Raw genomic sequence first — 22266 nt, 5'->3', positions numbered from 1 at the left:
CCAAGGACCACCACCCGAAGCTGGCTCCCTGGAACGTCCCAGAGCTCACTCCCGAGCCCTTCTACAAAAAGAAAAAAATATCCCACTGTCCCAGGTAGGACAGAAAAAACAAGATGGAACGGCGGAAGGGAGGGTTCTTATGGTTTCTAAAGCTTGGCTATTGGCTGTACTGTCCTAATTAGGGGGAGGGAGGAAATCTCAGTGTGTGCTGCTGTTGGACGTTAAACGAGTTTAGAGCTGGTGCACCAATCAACAAAAGAAATGCCTGGGTGCTGGTTATATTCCAAAATATAAACGACAAAAATGAAACCGCACTCCTAGGTCTTTGATGAAAAAACGTGGTAGGCTTTATTTAAACGTTTCGGCTACTACACTCGAGCCGTCTTCAGGAAGAAGACTGCTCGTTTATATTAGGGATGCACCGAATCCACTTTTTTGGATTCGACCGAACCCCCGAATCCTTCACGAAAGATTCGGCCGAATACCAAACCGAATCCGAACCCTAATTTGCATGTGCAAATTAGGGGTGGGAAGGGGAAAACATTTTTAGTTCCTTGTTTTCTGACAAAAAGTCACACAATTTCCCTCCCCGCCCCTAATTTGCATATGCAAATTAGGATTCTGATTCGGTTCAGCCGGACAGAAGGATTCGGCTGAATCTGAATCCTGCTGAAAAAGGCCGAATCCTGGCCAAATCCCGAACCGAATCCTGGATTCGGTGCATCCCTAGTTTATATATATATATATATATATCTATATTTATATATATATATAGATATATATATATATATATATATATAATATGTCCAAGGTACCTGCACTCCAACCACTTAGATACTTTCACGGGTGCTTGGTCAAAATAATGTTGTATAATCATCAAAGGATGGACCAGCACTCCAGTTCAGATAAATAATCGTGCTTTTATTTACACATCACCGTGCGTCCTATATCTATCTATCTATCTATCTATCTATCTATCTATCTATCTATCTATCTATATAGCCGAAAAGTTGAAATAAAGCCTACCACATTTTATAATCAAAGCCCTAGGAGTGCGGTTTCATTTTTGTTGTGTATGTATATATATCTAAGTATAAGCCGAGTTTTTCAGCATCCAAAATGTGCTGAAAAAGTCTACCTCAGCTTATACTCAGGTCAGCGGGCAGTAGCTGAGATTGCAGTTACTTTTAATCATTCCTATACCAACAGTTCACTTGGGTAGAGACTGCAATATCCCACAATGCCCTCTGTTGGTTATATGAAAGAATAACAGTGCGCCCTCTGTTGGTTATATGAAAGAATAACAGTGACTGCAATATCACACAGCGCCATCTGTTGGTTATATGAAAGAATAACAGTGCACCCTCTGTGGGTTATATGAAAGATTAACAGTGACTGCAATATCACACAGCGCCCTTTGTTGGTTATATGAAAGAATAACACACAGCACCCTCTGTTGGTTATATGAAAGAATAACAGTGACTGCAATATCACACAGCGCCCTCTGTTGGTTATATTAAAGAATAACAATGACTGCAATATCACACAGCACCCTCTGTTGGTTATATGAAAGAATAACAGTGCACCCTCTGTGGGTTATATGAAAGATTAACAGTGACTGCAATATCACACAGCGCCCTTTGTTGGTTATATGAAAGAATAACATTGCGCCCTCTGTTGGTTATATGAAAGAATAACAGTGACTGCAATATCACACAGCGCCCTCTGTTGGTTATATTAAAGAATAACAATGACTGCAATATCACACAGCACCCTCTGTTGGTTATATGAAAGAATAACAGTGCGCCCACTGTTGGTTATATGAAAGAATAACAGTGACTGCAATATCACACAGCACCCTCTGTTGGTTATATGAAAGAATAACAGTGACTGCAATATGACACAGCACCCTCTGTTGGTTATATGAAATAATAACAGTGTGCCCTCTGTTGGTTATATGAAAGAATAACAGTGACTGCAATATCACACAGCGCCATCTGTTGGTTATATGAAAGAATAACAGTGACTGCAATATCACACAGCGCCCTCTGTTGGTTATATGAAAGAATAACAGTGACTGCAATATCACACAGCGCCCTCTGTTGGTTATATGAAGGATTAACAGTGATGGCAATATCACACAGCACCCTCTGTACATGGTAGTGGGACTGTGGGACAATGCACACAGTAATCCGTTTGGCAATTCTCTGTCACCATCAACTTTGCAAAGAAGTCCGGTTGATCGCTGGGGGGGTCGCTTTGGCAGAATGTGCGCTGCTGGGAAACAGGGCTGTAGTTGTGTCTAGGCTTATACTAGAGTCAATACGTTTTCCCAGTTTTTGTAGGTAAAATTAGGTACCTCGGCTTATACTCGGGTCGGCTTATACTCGAGTATATACAGTATATATAATATTTACATCAGAGGCATTTTAGCGGGGATTTGGCCAGTGTTTTGATGAGGGGGATTTGATGAGTGTTACAAATGAAAACCAGATTTCAGAAATACTTATAACTGCGTACAATAAAGGGGTTATTTATCAAAGGTCAAGTTTGTGAGGTTTTTATATAAACTCACAACTTGAATGTTTTCTCATTTATTAAAAAACGTGAATGGGAAAAACTTGAATACTTGAATTGATTGAGTTTTCAGCAAAAAAATAAAAACTGGATTCGAGCTATATACAGCTTCAGGGTATAATACATCTCGACTTTAAAAAAAAATAGAAAATTCAAGTTTTGCCTGAAAAATACCATTGAAGGCTGTAAAAAACAACTTGACCTTTAATCAATAACTCTCAAGTCAAATTGGGGATTCATGTAGTTCACACAGTATATACAGTATAGGTACTGAAATACTAATTACAGTAGTAAGTGCATAGTACATGTTAGGTTGAACTTCGAATTGATGTCAATTTTTTTCTACTCGAATAAATTTGAATGTACTCACAACTCGAATGGGAGGTTATTTATGAAAAAATTTGAATGTCTAAGATTAGATCTAATGGGAGTGATCCGAAAATTCGATTTGTATTCGAATTGAATATGAATGAAACTCAAATCAAATTTTCCTCCAAAAAACCTCTGTCAGGAGGGCTATAAACATATTCAAATGGGAAAATGGACCTCTGCCATTGACTTGTAAATTGATTTGGCAGGTTTTAGGCGTGAATTTTGAAACCAAAATAAATAAAAATTTACTATTCGACCCTTAATAATCTGGCCCTAAATGTTTCCTTCAGGTGAACACAGGGATATACACACCCTAAATGTAACCCTTTGTGGTCCCTGTTGTGTGGTGGGGCCTGGGCACCAAATTTTTTTTAAACTTCTGGGGGGGGCAAGTTTTTTTACATGGACATTTAAGGGGAGCCCTGACCACCAATTTTATTATAACGTGGGGGGGCCCTGGCCATTAATTTTTTTCCCCATGTGGGGTCCTAGCCACAAATATTTTTTAATGGGGGGCCCTGACAACAAATGTTTTTTTCAATGGGGGGGCCCTGACCACCAGTATTTTTTTTATAAATATGTGGGAACCATAGCCACCAATGTTTTTTTTTTATTGTGTGGTGGGGGTGGACCTGTGGGGTGGGCGCAGCCCAGGGGGCCCAGGAATTATTTTCGTATGGGGCCCTGCGATTTCTGATGGCGGCCCTGACAGGCAGACATGGGATATCAAACATTGCACACCAGTACCCTACCTGATCCAGAAGCTGAGGCCCAGAAGACGCCAAGATATGAGGTAATGTGCTAGGGAACAAAAAGGTCCCATGAACCAAAAAGCCCTGTGCCCAATGCTTTCACGAGGTTAAAGAGAACATTTTGCTTCCAATGAGAGCAAAAGCAGAAGGACCAAAAAGATGGATCACTAGTTAAAGATCACTGTAAGATGTGCTGGGTGATTTCGCCCTTCTCTTACCTCCTGACTGGTATCTCTCCAGCCACTGGGGCGCAAGAGCACACTTCCGGCAACGTCACACACACCAGCCATGCGCAAGTGATGCAGGCGTCGGATTGGTAGCATTTGACGCTGAGTATCATGACGTTTGGGTTTTGATGCAGAGTGTCATGACGTCATTTTTCGGCACGAAATTCCAATTTTTGCCGCCAATTCTACTTTAAAAAATGCCTTTCTCCATTTTAACAGTGCCCAAGCTGGCTTCTGTGCTGAAGCATTATTTACTATTGGAATTTCCTGGTTTTTGACTTTGATTCCCGCCGCCTGCCTCAACCCTTTTGGCCTATTTTATGTTTTGCCTAATCCTTGCCAGTACCTCTTATGGACTTGTTACTATCAAACGCACCAATTCCTTTTTGGTTACGCAGCAGAAAGCCCGGGGGCACCATAAGGGCATCGGTGAACACCGGAATCCACAGGAGTTCCATTGTGCATCTGAGTGTACCTGCTGCCTTCAAGGTTCCTGATTGACGAGTACGTCACAATCACTATATTAAGGGGGTTATTTATGAAAGGGCAAGTTGTGTGTTTCCTGAATTTTAGCTTTTTGTGGGTAGTTTCCGTAAAAACTAGAATTTTTAAGATTTATTATGCCCCGAAGCTGCAAAAAGCTTGATCCAGCTAAAACCTGTCAAGGTTATGCAGAAGTCAATGGCAGAGGTAATCTTGCTCAGTCCTTCCATAACTAATAGTCACATAAGATGCCTCACATGCTCCTCACTGAAGTGATAAAAAGAATTTCTGAATTGTCAAGTGGCGCTGCAGTGTGCACCCTCTGTATTTTTTTGAAAAAAATCATACCTGTAAAATCCCATCCACAGCACTTATATTAAAGACCACAGTCAGGATTATTCACCGGAATTTCAAGCATGACTGCACACTTAATCACAGGTTATCCTAATTGTTCCTGTCAGTAGCATATGGTTGTCTTAAAGACTTAACCATGCACAAGCATACAAATGCAGCTTATACAGTAGAACTGTGACTACATTTTTTATGGTTTCTTTGATCTCTGTGTACCATTGGATGATACTGTGCTCGTCTTTTACATTCATAAAGATAGAAAGATGGTACAGAGTTTGCTGTTTGGAATTATTTACTTTTATAAAGTTGGGCTGTGCAGGGAATCTAGGCACACTTGTCAATAAAATTAAAGAAAATATAAATAAAGATAATCAAAATGGTGTAAACATGGGTATAAGTACCAAATGAAATATACCTTGTGTTTAGTACACCAATATAAGACAAATCAATGCATTATGCAGTTAGTTTTATGCTGCAGTAGCAACATAATTAAGTCCCTATTGGCACGGTAGGCAGGAGTGCATCATTTATGAAATGACCTACATTATTTTCATTAGAGAGCTACTGGTTCTTGTGTTTTTCTGAATGTATGTACTATTATATGTCCTTGAGGGATCATCATAGATCCCAACTAGTTTGTTTGACAGCACTGATGATGTAACAGCTACCCAGTTACAACCCACAAGTAGAAACTTGTGTTTGTGCAATTCCATCAGGTAAACCCTTGAGTGAAGAGTAACCCTGAATATTGGTCTTACTACTTCATGTCTTCAAACTGGGGGATGCCAAGTGGCTCCATGCAGTTACAATTTTTTTCATAAGAGTTTAAAGAACTGGCACAAAGATCACCAGAGTTGAATGTGCCAATTCATCAGAATGTGTTCACAATGTTTTGGGCACCTGTTTAATGAGGTGTTAGCGCGCAGTGGCACTCTATAAAAAGAGTAAAACATAATTAACAAGCACAGCATTAAATTTACAGCAATTACCGATCTGGAAAAGCTCTTGTTTTATACAGCATTGTTAACTGTTGTTTTTTTATTTACCCTCTTTTGTAATATATGAATAGCTGATTCTTGTATTCACACAATCTGACTCATACTGATATTTATGAACTCTGCTTCATTCACATATTTCTGTATATGAAAAGGTTAATGGTATACATCCAACACAAATGCCCCTTTTGCCAATCTGCATTGCAACCTTTTCTGAAAAATACCTGCCTTCCTATATGTTTCTTCCCCATTAATAACACTGCCAATATGCGTTACCAGACAGGTGGCTAGGTTAGTGGTAACCCTATGGGGCAGATTTATCAAGGGGTCGAATTTTTTTAATTCGAATTTGACCCTCGAATTGAAATACTTTGACTTCGAATATCGAAGTCAAAGTTTTTTTCACCAAATTTGTCCAACGAACGATCAAAGTAAAATCGTACGATCGAGCGATTAAATCGTTTGAAACGAACGATTTGAACGATTTTAGTGTACGATCGAGCGATTTTACTTCGATGTGTGAAGAGTTAGAAAAACGCTGTAGAAGGTCCCCATAGGCTAACATAGCACTTCGGCAGGTTTAATTTGGCGAAGTATTGAAGTCAAAGTTTTTTAAAGAGACAGTACTTCGAATATTGGAACTATTTTACTTAGTCGTAGTATCCTATTCGATGGTTGAAGTATCCAAAAAATTACTTCGAATTTTTTTACTTCGAAAATTATCTCTAATTCACTTCGGCCCTTGATAAATCTGCCCCCTAAGTGAGACTGATATTACACACCCATGTTTAATGCATCAGGCACAGAATACCAACTGTATTGGACCCTAAGAGGACCCAAGGAAATCTTATCTGGGGGTAATCAGTGGCGTAACTACCGGGGGAGCAGGGGGTGCAATTGGGCCAGGGCCCGCACCCCCTCAGGGTTCCCCCGGCAGCTCGAGCGCCACGAATTCCGAACGTCCCACACCAGGGCCCCTCTAGTTACGTTGCTGGGGAAATACAGATTCCGTTATCAAGAAAGCTCCAGATTAGGGAAAGGCCATGTCCCATATAGACTCCCATTTCAATCAAATAATTCACAATTCTAAAATTGATTTCCTTTTTCTCTGTAATAATAAAACAGTACCATGTACTTGATCCCAACTAAGATATAATTAATCCGTATTGCCGCCAAACAATCCTATTGGTTTTCTTTCAATATTTAAATAATTTTTAAGCATGGCCTATAGGTAACTTTTAATGTACATTAATATTTTAAAGAGTATTTTTTTTTTTTTTAGTGTCAGTATCACTTTAAAGAGGGAAGGGTAAGTCGACCACATTTCGGATGGTGAAGTGCAACAAATTAACTTCTCTATATTCATTAAAAACGTATATTTATTACATAGTTAAAAATGACCCCACATAGAGCCTTTTTGGACAGAAAATGGAATCTTACAGCAAAATATCTCCGCCATCTGTCTATGATTTACTCTAATAATTTTGGAAAATAGCAGAGGATTATCTACTTGGTTTGTACAGTCTCCAGCACAAGAGCAGCACTTGCGCTACAGCCGCCTGCCGCTCGGGTTCTTCCAACAGCAACAGCCAGGGACGCGCTTTTTCCCTACTTCGCCCACGTGACGTCACTCCCAGAATGCAGCTCGCAGCTGTCAGTGGAGGAAGATGGCGGAGGGCGGAGTGGTGGATCTGGAGACTCAGAGATCCGAAGTGTCAACCCTGCTGAAAACCCCTCTGCGAAGAGGCGACACTTGGTAAGCACGGGCGAGTGGAGTGGGGAGATGTGGAAAGGCGCGCGTTCTCGCTGTCTTAAGGTGTGAGGAGATAATGCAGGTTCCAGGAAGCGAGAGAGGTAAAGAAGGAGCTTGACAGGGAAAACATCTGTATCATGCACAGCAGCAGCGCAGCGTGTGGGGACACAGTACCGGGATCTGTCACCTGTTCATTGTCACTCAAGTGCTGCTGAGAGGTCGCTGGGGGCTGTCTGCCTCACTCCTAAGCATCTGCGGCCACACGGGCTCCAAGTCTTGTACTGGTGTAGTTCAGGGGCCTTGGGACGACTAGCACTTCTCCCTCAAACCCCCTCGCATTCAGCCACTCTGCCAGGGACACTCAGCTCTTCTCCACTTGCCAACCCAACCGCCTAGAGGGCCCACAACCCTTTGCTGATGTCTCTTTCATTTAGTTGTGAATATTACTGAAATAGTGGCCTTCAAATGTAAAACCAAAGATACATTTTTGCTTAAAAAACATTTTTTTTGCATTATTAATGTACATTAAAATCAATATTTGCATGCGCCTTTCTGTGTGTGTCACATGCGGAGAGAAAACATAATCAGCATTATTGTTCCAGCATAAAACATAAAATCAAAAGCTAAGACTACTGATGTTACCATGCAGTAAAATGTACTGAGGATAAACCTGCTACCATTCTGACCTGATCTGTCAATTTCGCTTCATAGACCTTTAAGCTAACTTTTAGTATGTCATAGAATGGCCAATTCAAGCAACTTTTCAATTGGTCTTCATTCTTTCTTTTTTTTATATATAGTTTTTGAATTATTTGCCTTCTGACTCTTTCCAGCTTTTAAATTAGGGTCACTGACCCCATCTTAAAAAACAAATGCTCCGTAAGGGTACACATTTATTGTTATTGCTACTTTTTATTACTTCGCTTTCTATACAGGCCCTCTCCTTTTCATATTCCAGTCTCTTATTCAGATACATGCATGGTTACTAGGGTCATTTGGACCCCCAGCAACCAGATTGCTGAAACCGCAGACTGGAGAGCTGCTGAATAAAATGCTAAATAACGCAAAAACTACAAAAATGAAAACCAATGGCAAGTTGTCTCAGAATATCACTCTCTAATCATAGTAAAAGCTAATGGAAAGGTGAACAACCCTTTAAATTGAATGGCGTGCTTGTTTCTACTCTGAGGATTTTGCAAATCGGTTCCCTGGTTGAATTGCGGGATATCTGCCATAGGAAACAGCGGACGTCATCTACTTTTTCTAGCCAGTTGAGGAAAGCAGGAAATGCTTTGATAAATGAGCAATACAAGCAAAAGTCCAGAATGTAAGGGAAAGATTAATAAATCTAATAAAATCTCCAAACTCCTGGTAAAATGGCAGGAATCCTATTTAAACTATAATAACACACACACACACACACAAATGTTCTGATTATGATTTGGTATTGTATTATTCTGGCTCATTGTTGTCCTGTTGTGATTTGCAAACCGGTGAAAATTTGCAAAACGTTAATCAGTGGGCATTTTTTCCCCTTGGTGACTTTTGTTTTTTGAGTCTTTTTTTGAGTCAATGAGCATCTTTTTTTGCAGTGAAACTTTGTGAAACATTTTGCTCATCACTAGTGGTCCCTGTTATGTTAACTGTACAAATAACAGGTCCTTTTCACATTCTTATTTTTAGCTTTGGGGATTTTGCATTTCTGATGCTGAAAGTGTAAAACAGGTGATGTCGTTTAGTAGTTGGTTGATGACAAACCTCTGCCATATGGCTACAGATGGTGTGCTGTGTAACAGACATTGTTTTAGATGTCATGTATCCTTATCAGTGTTTCTAAAACAGTAGTCAGCCCATGTAATCAGTGCACAGTCCACATTTTTCACAGTTCCTATCTGTCAGATTAGGATGTTTTTTTTTTCACTGGTTTCATTATTGTCCGTAAATGCATTACTTTTGAGGTCACATACTGTAGGCGTAATTCAGCTAATAGTGTTTAGTTCAGATTTTAATATACTACAGCATTGTTCCACACTAGCTTGTTAGTGCAACAATCACATATTCAGTTATATCAGTGAAAATCTCATTAGTTCATGTTGCTGGTCCTGTTTTTATATCAGAACCTAGGTTTACTTAAAAACTGTATTTGCTGGGATTGACTTGCATATAATCATCCATCTTCAGAATTGAGGCATTTTGAACAAATACAGTACCAGACAAGAAAACAACACTTATTTTAGTCCTTCTATGAGTTAACAAAATTTTGAAATCTTTATACTGTACTTTGTATAATGTTTTTTTTACAGTATATATATATATTGATGGATCACTTTATTTATAAATAGAAAACTAGAGTACCCTATTCCATCAACGTAAAGTAAGTCTTCCCATTGATTTTGTTTTAGTTTTTATTATATAGTTTTGTGAACCACCTCACTTACTGTTTCCAGAACTTTGCCCCCATTTAATAGAAATAAATGAAGCAAAGTTGTGCTACAGTGGGCACTACCATTTGTCACTGATTGCTTTGGGATGGGCTTCTGGGGGCAAATGTAATAGTGCTAAAAATAAATGTAAAAATAAATTCAGGGGGGCCTTTTGTCCCCTTAAAGTTGGTGGAACAGGGTATTCTTGCTATCTGTGTAGTCTTAATTTCTGTCAAAATTATAGAGTTCTACATTTCATATTCATTTTTATCAACAATCTTTAATACTGAGGAAGCATAAATACATATATAGACATTGTTGCAAGCTTATTGTATACATTACAAAATCCTTTAAAGAATATGTAAACCTTTGTATCAAAAAGAAAAACTTTAAAATGACTCTATCTCTAAGGGTAGGGACACACTGGGCGATTTGGGGAGTTTTAGTCGCCTGGCGACTAATCGCCGCGACTTTTCTCCCCGAATGCCTCCCCTCGCTCTGCGCCTGGCTAAAATGAAAAATCGCCTGCGCTAATCACACGCGGCGATTCGTTTTCCGAAATCGCCCGAAGTTGCCTCACGAGGAAACTTTGGGCGACTTCGGAAAACGAATCGCCGCGTGTGATTAGCGCAGGCGATTTTTCATTTTAGCCAGGCGCAGAGCGAGGGGAGGCATTCGGGGAGAAAAGTCGCGCCGATTAGTCGCCAGGCGACTAAAACTCCCCAAATCGCCCAGTGTGTCCCTACCCTAACAATATACTTCAGATACAATATAATTGTATTATCTGCTTTGCAAGGACCAAACATTGAGAAGCTTCAATCTCTCTGTTTGTCCTCTTTAGCTCAATAAAATAACAATAACCATATATTTCTGTGATGAGCAGTGGTGTATCATGAGCAATGCTGTATACTTTTAATTGAGGGATCCGTCTGCGGCATGAAAATCAAAAACAAAAAACAACTTGGTTTACATTTTTACCGTTGACCTTTTCTATCCCATTTATTTTAGAAGTTCAATTATATCTTCACTGTAGGGATATGACATGTTAATTCGGTATCCTAACCTGTCTTACAAGGTGTGACTACAATTAAAATAGTCCTTGCATTTTTCAGAGCTTTTGTATGTCTAGTTTTGCAAGATCATTTTTAATATGGTAATGTAGAATATCCTAAATGGATTTAGGTTTTGTTAGATTATGATCTAAAATGTAGGTTAGGTGATCCTGCTTAATGAAATTCTGACGTTATCCTGAAATAAAAGTATTGAAAATGTAAAACTTATATGCCTGTCAAGATCTGTGTTCATTCAAACCCTGCAATCAGTGTCGCATTTTGCAATCGAGTGAGCTTACATTTTACAGAGATCTTGATAGGTTACTTTTACCATCTGTCTCTGTTATTAGTCTCCAATCAGGTTTACCATTGGCTTGGTCATTGAGCTGTCTATCTGTGATCTAGACTGCCTACCTATAGCAGACTAGTCTGCCTATCCTATATCCCTGCCTTGTTTAATTGGTTCCTGAATCATTTTGTGAATCTATTGGTTATTGGCTGTTATATGTACTTTGCCTGCCACCGCTAACTTGTTTCTGTTTTCTGGCCTTTGTATTGGACTAAATTTTGGCCTCTTGTCTGTTCGTCATAGGTGGTTACTTTTCACCGTAACTTTAGAAGACCACTCATGGCCCCTGCATGTAGGTTCCAGCACATCTATAATTAGTCAGTTAGTCATGATGGAGTCATAGTCTACAGTGCTTTGGAAACTTACAGTTGATGTGAAGCTCTGCATGACGTTTTTGTTTATAAAAGGTTTGTGTCATAGAGTTGGTATTCTAGTCTACCTTTGCCTTAAATTATAATGTTTATTTTAAAATCCTTTTTTTACTTAAAGCAATGTCAAACACTTTGTTGCTTAGCACCGCTGATATTGGCACATACAGGCGGTAAACTTGTTCAGAAATAGTTAAATTCCTACAACAGCCCAGAAGGTGCATTGCAAGTACATCCCAATGAGTCAAGCAAGGCATCCAAGTTGGAAATCAGAAGGGAAGAGGTATAGGTATGGGGGATATTCTGAATGCCATAACTTTGTTGTCTGTGGACTGCTTTACAGGGATTTCAAGCCTAACTATGGAATATGTTAATATATGGCTACTCTACCTTCAACATGAGCACTGCTATAGGAATCCTTGCAAAAATTGTTACTTAATATTGGGGTTGGAAAACCTTTAGCTTTAGAGGGATTAAACCATAGGTTCCCAAATTGTGGGGCTGTCTCTCCCATTAGGGGAAGCCTAACTATGTAGGAGGAGGCCCTAATGAAGGCCGTGGCGAAGGCACATTAATTTGTGATTTGGATACAATGCTTTATTTCTGTCCTAGATCTTCTTATTGCAACTGCAAATTGTCTCATACAACAGTGTTAACAAAAATCTGTGATCTTTTTAATGGGAGAATGATAACTGTGTCATGTGAGAACAAATCTTTGGATTATAGCCCTGCATTCCAGCTCTCAAAAAATGTCATTATGCTGATTTAGAAGCCATCTAAACATTAACTGCAGTGTCTCTGAACATGTAGCACATCTTTCTTGTAAACCAATGTCTTGGGAATACACTGATTAGCAGAGCACTCCAGCAGACCCAACCTTTGTAATATTAAATATAATAAAATATTTCTGCATATTCTTTGCTTATTTAAAAAAGCACAACTCTGCAAATCAGGTTGTTATACTGTACTCTGCCTCCAGCTTTTGTTAATATTTTGCTTGCAGCTGTCCACAGCATTTCTCTTTCTCTGCGAATCCTCCTGACATGTTTTACATGCCTTTAAGGTGACGATTGATCGATCTTCCTGCATGAGAAGCGTCTTTGGAACCGACATTTGTTCATATAAAAGGATAACTATACCTCTGAACATTGCAATTCTCTATGAAAATATATCAGATTTAAGAGCCCATATGTGCACTGTTTCATATGCTTTTTCATGGACAATTTACTTTGATAATAGCATGAGCTATTGGACTGTCCAGTGTATAAAAACTGCCATTTTTATTCTGCCAGTTGGTTTGTATGATGTGCCATGCTCACATGCAAACCAATGTCACACATAGCTTACACTTCTTCCCCTCACAGTTAGAACCTATATTCTTTCCTGCCAGGTGAATGACACACAACATGGTGGCTCAAGGGAAAAGATGTAAAAGTGCAGTATTAACTGACATGTACAAAAAGTATGTGGTGTGGGAATTGGAATGTATAAATGCAATTTCCATTAAGAAAAGAAGTTGTAAACAAAATATTGTATTAGAATGCTGAAAGGTAAGGACTGTGAGGGTTATTAAAATTGGTAATGCAGGTTGTTCAATTTTAATTGGACTAACATACAACTAATTTAGATACTACCGGTTATGTCTAAACAACTGAGAACTGATATAATAATTCCATCCTCGTATCTACCAGGTATTGCATTTGGTGAAATTTCATCTGATTATTTAACAGGGCCGGAACTAGGGATAGGCAGAAGAAGCACATGCCTATGATGCAACAACAGTGGGGGCGCGAAGCATGTATATCTTTTTTTTGCCTACCCCTGGTCCAGATCCTTGATCCCCACTGGCAATTGACGCACTCTTCCATGGGCGCTCCCTTGCATCGCTACACACTCACCAGGGAGGGGGCAAAGTGGCCGGCTGGGTTGGCTTGGGCACCCAACCAGCTTGGTCTGGGCCTGTTCTTTAAAATATATGCAGTTGCACTTAAGTGCCAATCAGATCCACTAAAAATATTGGGGATGTCGAAGTCTGAGCATGTACACTGCTTATATTGATCCCACTGTTAGGATCAGTTGCAGAAGCTCCAGGGTTCCCTAAAGTCAGTAGGTGCCCTGCAAGCAACATCATGCCAAAACACTTGAGTGAAGAAACAGTTTAAGACGCAAGTACCTTTAATGATTTGTGCAACCACTAATTACATCTTTGCACACCGCAATTGTGATTGTGCTTTGTAAATGAGCTCTACAGAGTTCCAAGACCTAGTAGTGGCAGTAGTGCCGAACATTGAAACCCATGTCTGCTTGATTGCACTTCAATATATAATAGTGCCACTAATTGCTATGAGTCTACCCATAATATCAGCAATGGACAGGCTACATCAGATAGGACTCTGACAGGGACCTAGTTGCTCCTGCAGTTATATTATTACCCTTAACCCTTTGGTAATACCCTAATCCTGTTTTATTTGTTTGCTGTGCGGCATTAGAGGGGTGGATTGCAGATATCAAAAAGTGCCAACAGCAATCACAAGGTTGACTAAAAATGATAACCTACCATCTAATATTAAATATTACAGTATTTAAAATCATTCAGAAGTTTAAAGGAGAAGGAAAGTCATCTTGCACTTGGGGGTGCCAAATATTAGGAACCCCCTAGTGATTGTATTTACGTACCTGAAACCCCGGGCCGGTGCTCCTATCAGCAGAAAACTGCACCAGCCCTGGGTTATTTCAGCGAGCACCACGGATTGATCCTCTTCTGGTTTCTTCTTTCTTCAAATTTCCTGGGGCAGACGCATGCGCAGTTGAATGAAATAGCCGACTTTTAAGGATCGCTCTGTGGTGCTCAATGTTATAACCCCGGGCCACTGGAGTTTTCTCTTGATAGGAGCACTGGCCCGTGGTTTCAGGTAAGTCAATGCAATCACTTGGGGGTGCCCAACATTTGGCACGCCCAAGTGCACAAAGACTTTCCTTCTCCTTTAAAGGAGAATTCAACCCTTCACTAAAAAAAAAAACCCTACCCCCCCAGTCTAGCTACCCCCCGGGAAATGCCCCTAACTTTTTACTTACCCCTCGTTGCAGATTCAGGGATCGCAGTTCATGGCAGCCATCTTCCAGGTCTTCGTGCCATCTTCTGGAACTTCTGCAATTTCCGTCCATGTGCAGTTGTCGCAAACCAGGAAACTGCTCAAACTGTGCATGTGCCGCTTTGCCGGTCTCAGTCTCAGATTACCGAAGACCCGTAAAATGGCTGCTGTGAACTGCGACCCCTGAATCTGCAGGCTAAGAAGGCTAAGTAAAAGTTAGGGGCATTTCCCCGGGGGAAGGGACAGCTAGGCTGGGGGGAGGAGGGAGGGGGATCTACTTAGGGTAGGGGTTTTTTTTTTAGTTAAGGGTTGAATTCTCCTTTAAGGTGACTTCTGTTATTTAACAGAAGTAGATGAATTTGCTATGATAATGCAAAATTTTTCTGTTCTAGGGATGTACTTTAAGAAGGCATGTGTGAAGAATAGATGAATATCACTTTGTCCCACCTAATAACCTGGCTCTGTACAAGGACCAGCAATAGTTGACAAGGTGGTTCAACTTTTATCTGCTAATTTACAAACAACTTTAAAATAATTGGAATTGCTTAGTTAATATATATTGGAAAGTGAAGTTGAAGTATGTTTTCTTTAATTTTGTAAAGAGAAACTAAAAACACCAGTCTGTGCTGTATGAATGGTAACTTAGGCTTGTATGCTGCACTAGTGCAGGATGGAACAATCTTTATAAAGGGCTGTGGAACTGTGAAAATGTGTGTTGCAAGCATAAAAGTCTAAGGGGTAGATTTATTAAGGGTCGAATTGAAAATTCGAATTTTTTAAAAATTTTTATGGTCAAAATTGTCAAATTATCCAAACTTGATTCGAGGTTTATCATACTCTGGCCCTTTAAGGATTTAAATTAGACTATTTGCCTAAAACCTAAAACCTGCAGAATTACCATTTAAGTCAATGGGAGAGGCCCAGGGATTGATTTGCAGATGTTTGCAGCCTTCCTGACATTCTAGTTTTTTTCAGAGAAAAAACTCCAATCGAGTTTTCGGGTCATTTAAATTCGTCCAAGTTTTAATAATTAGATTTTATTAATACATTCCGCTTTCTTCTCTTTTAGGTACCTGATTGATAGTCGTTGGTTTAAACAGTGGAAAAAGTATGTGGGGTTTGACAGCTGGGACAAATACCAGATGGGAGATCAGAATGTGTATCCGGGCCCCATTGATAACTCTGGACTCCTCAAAGGTAGTTTCCTAATATTTTAATTATTTTAACGCATGGAGTTTTTTTTGGTTTGTTAGTTTAAATCAAGAAACTCTATATAAAATGTATAAACTTGGATTCAGTGTTATGTCACATGAACAGAAGCTTGGGTTATATATAGGTATAGGTACTACTGAGACATAAAACCATTTAATATGAGCTTTGTCTATTGTAAATAAGAAACTTTTTAAATATAATCCATTACAAATTCTGTACCCTTCCTAGAATAATTAAGTTATTCTTCACTGTTCCCCTCTTAGCAATGTATCTCTAAATTTTTGTGTCGGTAATTTTGAAACTGTTGGCTCTAACACATTGAAAAATAATGAAAAATATGATTATTGTAAGAAGAAAGACATGTTTCTAGGAGAGGTATTAACTTGATTATTTCAGAAATGGTACAGAGCTTTTAAACGGTTATATTTAGAAAGTTCCATATTTCCACAACATGAAGCTCATATTCATTTTTCATATTTTTTTTTATACTACAACATATGTTGTACAGAAATTATATACAGGTATGGGATTATTTATCCGGAAACCCATTATCCAGAAAGCTCCGAATTACAGAAGGCCGTCTGCCATAGATTCCATTATAAATAAATAATACAAATTTTTTATTTATTTTTTTCTCTGTAATAATAAAACAGTAGCTTGTACTTTATCCCAACTAAGATATAATTAATCCCACTTACTACAGGCTGCTAAATCACTTATACCAAAAAATTGGAAATCTTTAGACATAAAACAAATGGAAGAAATCACACACATAATACACAATAAAAGTGGTCAATTTTGGGAAATATGGGCACCTTGGATTAACTACATTGAGACATTTAGCACTTTAGGGTTAAAAGTAAACGAGGTCTGCATTTTTCACGTTATTTTATTTTATAATTGTTAAACTTTCAATATTTTTGTGAAACACATGGATCGACTTAAAGATGAGACATGCAGCATTGTATTGTTATCAACCGTTGATTTGATTGCATATTCCCCTATTTCCTTTTATTTTATCCTCTTTTCTTCTGTATCCCTCTTTTCTTCTGAATTTAAAAAAAAGATATAATTAATCCTTATTGGAAACAAAACCAGCCTATTGTGTTTATTTTAATGTTTAATTAATTTTCTAGTAGACTTAAAGTATGAAGATCCAAATTACGGAATGATCCGTTATCCGGAAAACCCCAGGTCCCAAGCATTCTGAATAACGGGTCCCATACCTGTACAAAGAAATAAATTGTATTTTGCAATTATCTCTGTTACAGATACTGACACTCAGTCTCTTAAGGAGCATCTTATCGATGAGCTTGACTACATTTTGTTGCCCACTGAAGGGTGGAACAAGTTTGTTAGCTGGTATTCTGTGGTAGAAAGCCAGCAGCCTATAGCACGGAAGGTATTTCAATATTTATATCTAGTTTTCCTATTCTATTTACATTGCGGGTACATTTTATTAGTCTTTAATATATGTGTTTTATGTTGATTATAATGCTGATGCAGTTGGAACATTAGGTGGATCTCACAGATTTCTTAAGCAATGCTTGGAAACAAAATATAACACAGGCTGATTTGCTGAACTTTGAATGTTCAAGTTTTTTTAATTCTGAAAAAACCTAGAATTAATATATATGAAATCTTGATTGCACAAAAAATGCATTCATAAGTAGTCTGTAAAATCTCAAAGTATTTTTCAATAAATCAGAGTTGAGCAAGATTTTGAGAATACACATTCCATTGATTTTTACAGCAGCAAAAATCTGCCAGGTTCTAGTTGCTACATTTTAGAATTTGAGTTTTAAAAATGATTTTTGAATTAGAATTTTTGTCTCTGCAAAAAACTCAAGTTACTAAAAGGCATTTTCAGATTTTAATAACTCAGCTCCTTAGTTCTGAATTATAAAATGAATTACTACACCAACCAATCAGCAAGATGCAAATTTTATAATCATAACACATTGTTTAAATAGATAATTAACTACAGGTAATGGATCTGTTATCCGGAAACCCATTAAGCTCTGAATTATTTTATCCAAATAATCCAACATTTTTTAAATGATTTCCTTTTTCTCTGTAATAATAAAACATTGCACTTGATTTAGCATTGTACTACATTGTACTTGATCCAAACTAAAATATAATTAATCCTTATTGGAAGCAAAACCAGTCTATTGGGTTTATTAATTATGTTTACATGGTTTTCTAGTAGACTTAATGTATGAAGGTCCAAATTACTGAAAGATCTATTAACCAGAAACCCCATGTCCCGAGCATTCTGGATAGCAGGTTTCATACCTGTATTAGAATATTATGTAATGGACGAAGCATAGCGACTTTTCAATTGTTTTTAATTTTTCATTCATCAATACATTATACTTAGTCTGTGCTTAAAATAATTTGAATAGGAATGTGGTGACAACCATAGGTGCTATATGCACGAGTGTAGTTACCAGTAGCAACCAATTAGCAATTACTTTTGCTGAATGAATGTTAGAAATTGAAAGCAAAGATATGATTGGTGTAATTTAGTAAAATGTTTTGTTACATATGCATTTTTATTTTATCCGTCAAGCATGAAAACACAGAGCTGTTGTTAGAACAGCTGGCCATGAGCATAGAATGCTACAAGATCACCTTTGTTTATTATATAGACTGTACATTTTATGCATATTATTCTTTGGAAAAAGTCTTTAGGTAAATCTATATGATAATGTAAAGCTTTGCATTGTCCAGCACATATGTTACATTTTCTGATGCAATATGATATTTCTAGGGATGCACTGAATCCTGAATTCAATTCCATTTTCAACAGGCCAAATCCAAGTGCCTGGTCGAATCCAAAAAATGATGTGACTTTTTGTCACACAAACAAAGAAGTAAACATTTTCTTAACCATTTGCTGCCACTCTTTATCTTTCTGTTTTTCTTAATTTACATATCCAAATTAGGGTTTGGTTCGATATAGGGATTCACCGAATTCGGGATTCGGCCAGGATTCGGCCTTTTTCAACAGGATTCGGCCGAATCCTTCTGCACGGCCGAACCTAATCCTAATTTGCATATGCAAATTAGGGGCAGGGAGGGAAATTGCATGACTTTTTGTCACAAAACAAGGAAGTAAAAAATGTTTTCCCCTTTTCAACCCTAATTTGCATATGCAAATTAGGTTTGGGTTTGGTTCGGTATTCAGCCGAATCTTTAACGAAGGATTCGGAGGTTCGGCCGAATCCAAAATAGTGGATTCGGTGCATCCCTAGTTCGATATTTCACAAAGGACCCGGGATTCGGCCGAATCATAAAATAGTGGATTCGTTACATCCTTAGATATTTCCTTTTGCTTATTCTGTTTCTTTTACTACAGGTGGTTGAACAGGGTATGTTTGTTAAGCACTGCAAAGTAGAAGTTTATTTAACTGAATTAAAACTTTGTGAAAACGGAAATATGAACAACGTTGTCACAAGACGATTCAGCAAAGCAGATACAATCGGTATGTTTTTATTTTTTCACAGTGGCTGCATCATGTTAAGTTTTCTAAGTATTAAAAGAACACTTCTGTTTTTTCTTATTATTTATATTAGATTTTGCAAAAGTTTGCATTTGCACACAAAAATCTAGCCCATTCATGGATAGGGAGATGCTGTGCCTGTAAATTAATTTTAAAGACATGGCGGAAGCAGTGGATTCCACATATGGGGTAATTTAGAACATTTTAGGCAGTGTGCACCTAGGCATCCCTCCTCCTAGAAGGCAGTAAGGAAAGGGCTGGCTTGTGTCTGCTGTCTCTGGGCACATCTAGTCCCTGGGCAGAAGTGTTCTCTGCATGAGCACTAAGAGGTGAGCTCTAGTACTTTTGAACTTCTGCCCAGGGTATATGTAAATAACCTCTATTGTCAATTTAAGGGGAAATGCAAATGGGGAGAGGGGAATAAAATTCGACTCAACTAAGATGTCCTGGAAGTCTAGTGCTGCCTGTATTTCATTATGCAAGTGAACAACAACCACCTTTGGTGAATCTGGGCAGGAATTTCAGACAACTGTACATCAAGTTGTGTGGTGTGATAGCTGGAGTTGTTGGAGAAAACTTACAGCATTCTAGTTTGCAAGTTGAAGTGCCTGCAAGACTTTTAATTTCAAACTGATGACTTGGTTAAATTGAACCGATAATTACCTTGGTGTAATCAGGGCTGACACTAGCATAAAATTTGTGCCTTGGATTAAACCAATCCTTTAGCTATATGACTGCTCAGTGTTCCATTATACAAGTGAGTTGAGTTTCTTAAACGTGAAGTTTACTCCCTAAATATTATTGGTGGGGGTTGCTAATGTGTAGGGCCTGAACTTGGGGTGGGCAAAAGGGGGAGGGGCAAGGTAGCCCAGCACTGCTAATGTGCCCTTAAAGCATTTCTCCTTGGTTATGAAACAATGCCATCAATAATCATTTCCTTCCCAAAAAGTCTCCTCCTGTGCATACTCTATGCTTGGCTTGCATAAGTACATAAATTCAAATCTAATTTAAAACACTTTTTTTAAAATTGAACATTAGCCAATGACTAATTAGAAATTTGCTTTCACTAGTGTAGCTGCACTGCACTAATCAAAGCTAATTGCTTGACTGGTTGTTTTAGGGTTCTTAAACTTGTGAAAAATTGCTACTTTATTTTGATTTCTTCAGTCATTTTGTTAGTGCACAAATTAGCAAAAAACTTGAGATCTATAGAAAACTGATGTGGTAGTTATGTCTGTGTGTAATATATATTTTCATTATATTTTGCTCTTTTAGACATGATTGAAAAAGAAATGAGAACAATCTTCAGTATTCCAGATGAAAAAGAGACCAGACTGTGGAACAAATACATGAGCAATACATTTGAGCCTTTGAATAAACCTGAAAGCACTATACAGGATGCTGGCCTATATCAAGGACAGGTATCTCACAGGCAGTCTTTTATAGTTTTCTGAGAAACTAGAATTGTCAGGTTGCATTCCATCTCTTCCTATTCAGGTTATTGGGATAAAACTGCATGGAGAAGTATCTCGAAAATGTCAATTTAATATAAGCTTCAGCATACTGATACAAGAAGGTTTCTAAATATAATCAATTAAAAATTCTGTAACGTTTCTGAAATAATCAAGTTTATCTTCACAATCCCTCTCTCAGCATCTGTTTCTCTTCATTCTCTCTCTTCATGCAAGCGTTGGGTATCAGATTTTCATTGACAGTTAGATCCAATATATCTTATAGGTGGGCACCTTTTGCCTAGAAGGTGTATTAGAGCTCACTGTAATAAAATCACCAGATATCATGTCTCTCTACATGCAGGATTTGAACAAAAGACCGTTATTTTTTTTAAATTTTGTTTGTACTGGAATCAGTTATTTAAGTAAGCTCTAATTCATCTGCTAGGAAAGGAAGCCCCTCCTATAAGATATATTGGATCTAACTGTCTGAAGAACAGAATGAAGAGAAACAGATGCTAGGCTGACCCGATAGGGCAGCTTGTATTTGCCTGCGTGACTGCAAGACAATCCTCCCTCCTCCTACTGTGCTTCTGGCAGGATCCTTTGGGACACACCCACTCCACATTTGAAACATGGACAGCAACCGTAGCAGATCTATAGGGAGTTCCGATAAAGGGGCTATTTTTGAAGATAAGCTGCTGATTGGTTCTGATCCTACAGTGCAGTGTGCTGAATGTCCCTGCACAGCCAGATAATGTAGCGGGCACGAAGCTGAACAGATGAGCAGGGCTAGTTGGATTTGGGAGAATCTGTTAATTAATCAGCCCCAAACATATTTTTTAAGCACATTCCTTCTATAGTTAGAGGAGTATAATACACTGGTAGAGTCTTGTTTTCCACAATATCTCCTTTAATGCTCAACCGGTTCCATGTTTTGTTGTTTTTGTAGCTTTGCCTTGTGTAATAGAAATGCATTTCTCTTGTTGCCTAGATGCTTGTAATTGAACAGAAAAATCAGGAAGGACAATGGCCAAGAGGTTCTATGCCTAAGTAAGTCAGTTTACATATTTGTGATATCATATTTATATGATAATATTTTTTTGAAAAAAAATGACAATTTATCAATTTGTTTTTTTCCTTAAGTTGCTGAGCACAAATTCTAATGCTATAATTGTTATTGTTCGTTGAAATTTCTGTATAAATGTTATATCTATCTAACTATCTATCTAACTATCTATATATATTATATATATATATATATATATATATATATATATATATATATATATATATATAT

The 22266-nt window shown here is 38.1% G+C and overlaps 1 protein-coding gene across 8 annotated transcripts in view; it reads left to right on the top strand.

Moving 5' to 3' along the window:
* The first annotated feature begins 7347 nt into the window (after positions 1-7347).
* usp15.L (ubiquitin specific peptidase 15 L homeolog) overlaps positions 7348-22266 on the top strand; it is a 52015-nt gene continuing 37096 nt past the window's right edge. For 2 of the 8 annotated variants that reach the window (XM_018252505.2, XM_018252502.2), the window contains exons 1-6: positions 7351-7513; positions 15864-15991; positions 17278-17408; positions 19371-19497; positions 20791-20936; positions 21961-22019. In XM_018252505.2, coding sequence (XP_018107994.1) covers positions 7425-7513; positions 15864-15991; positions 17278-17408; positions 19371-19497; positions 20791-20936; positions 21961-22019 — 680 coding nt within the window. In that variant the 5' untranslated portion in view covers positions 7351-7424. Of the gene's footprint in view, positions 7514-15183; positions 15285-15863; positions 15992-17277; positions 17409-19370; positions 19498-20790; positions 20937-21960; positions 22020-22266 lie in introns of those variants that run through there. The other 6 variants (XM_018252501.2, XM_018252500.2, XM_018252504.2 and 3 more) reach the window with 6 other exon arrangements.

This window comes from Xenopus laevis, chromosome 3L, assembly GCF_017654675.1.
Source record: "Xenopus laevis strain J_2021 chromosome 3L, Xenopus_laevis_v10.1, whole genome shotgun sequence".
In the NCBI taxonomy this organism is placed as follows: domain Eukaryota; kingdom Metazoa; phylum Chordata; class Amphibia; order Anura; family Pipidae; genus Xenopus; species Xenopus laevis.
This window is presented reverse-complemented; position numbering and strand designations above follow the sequence as displayed.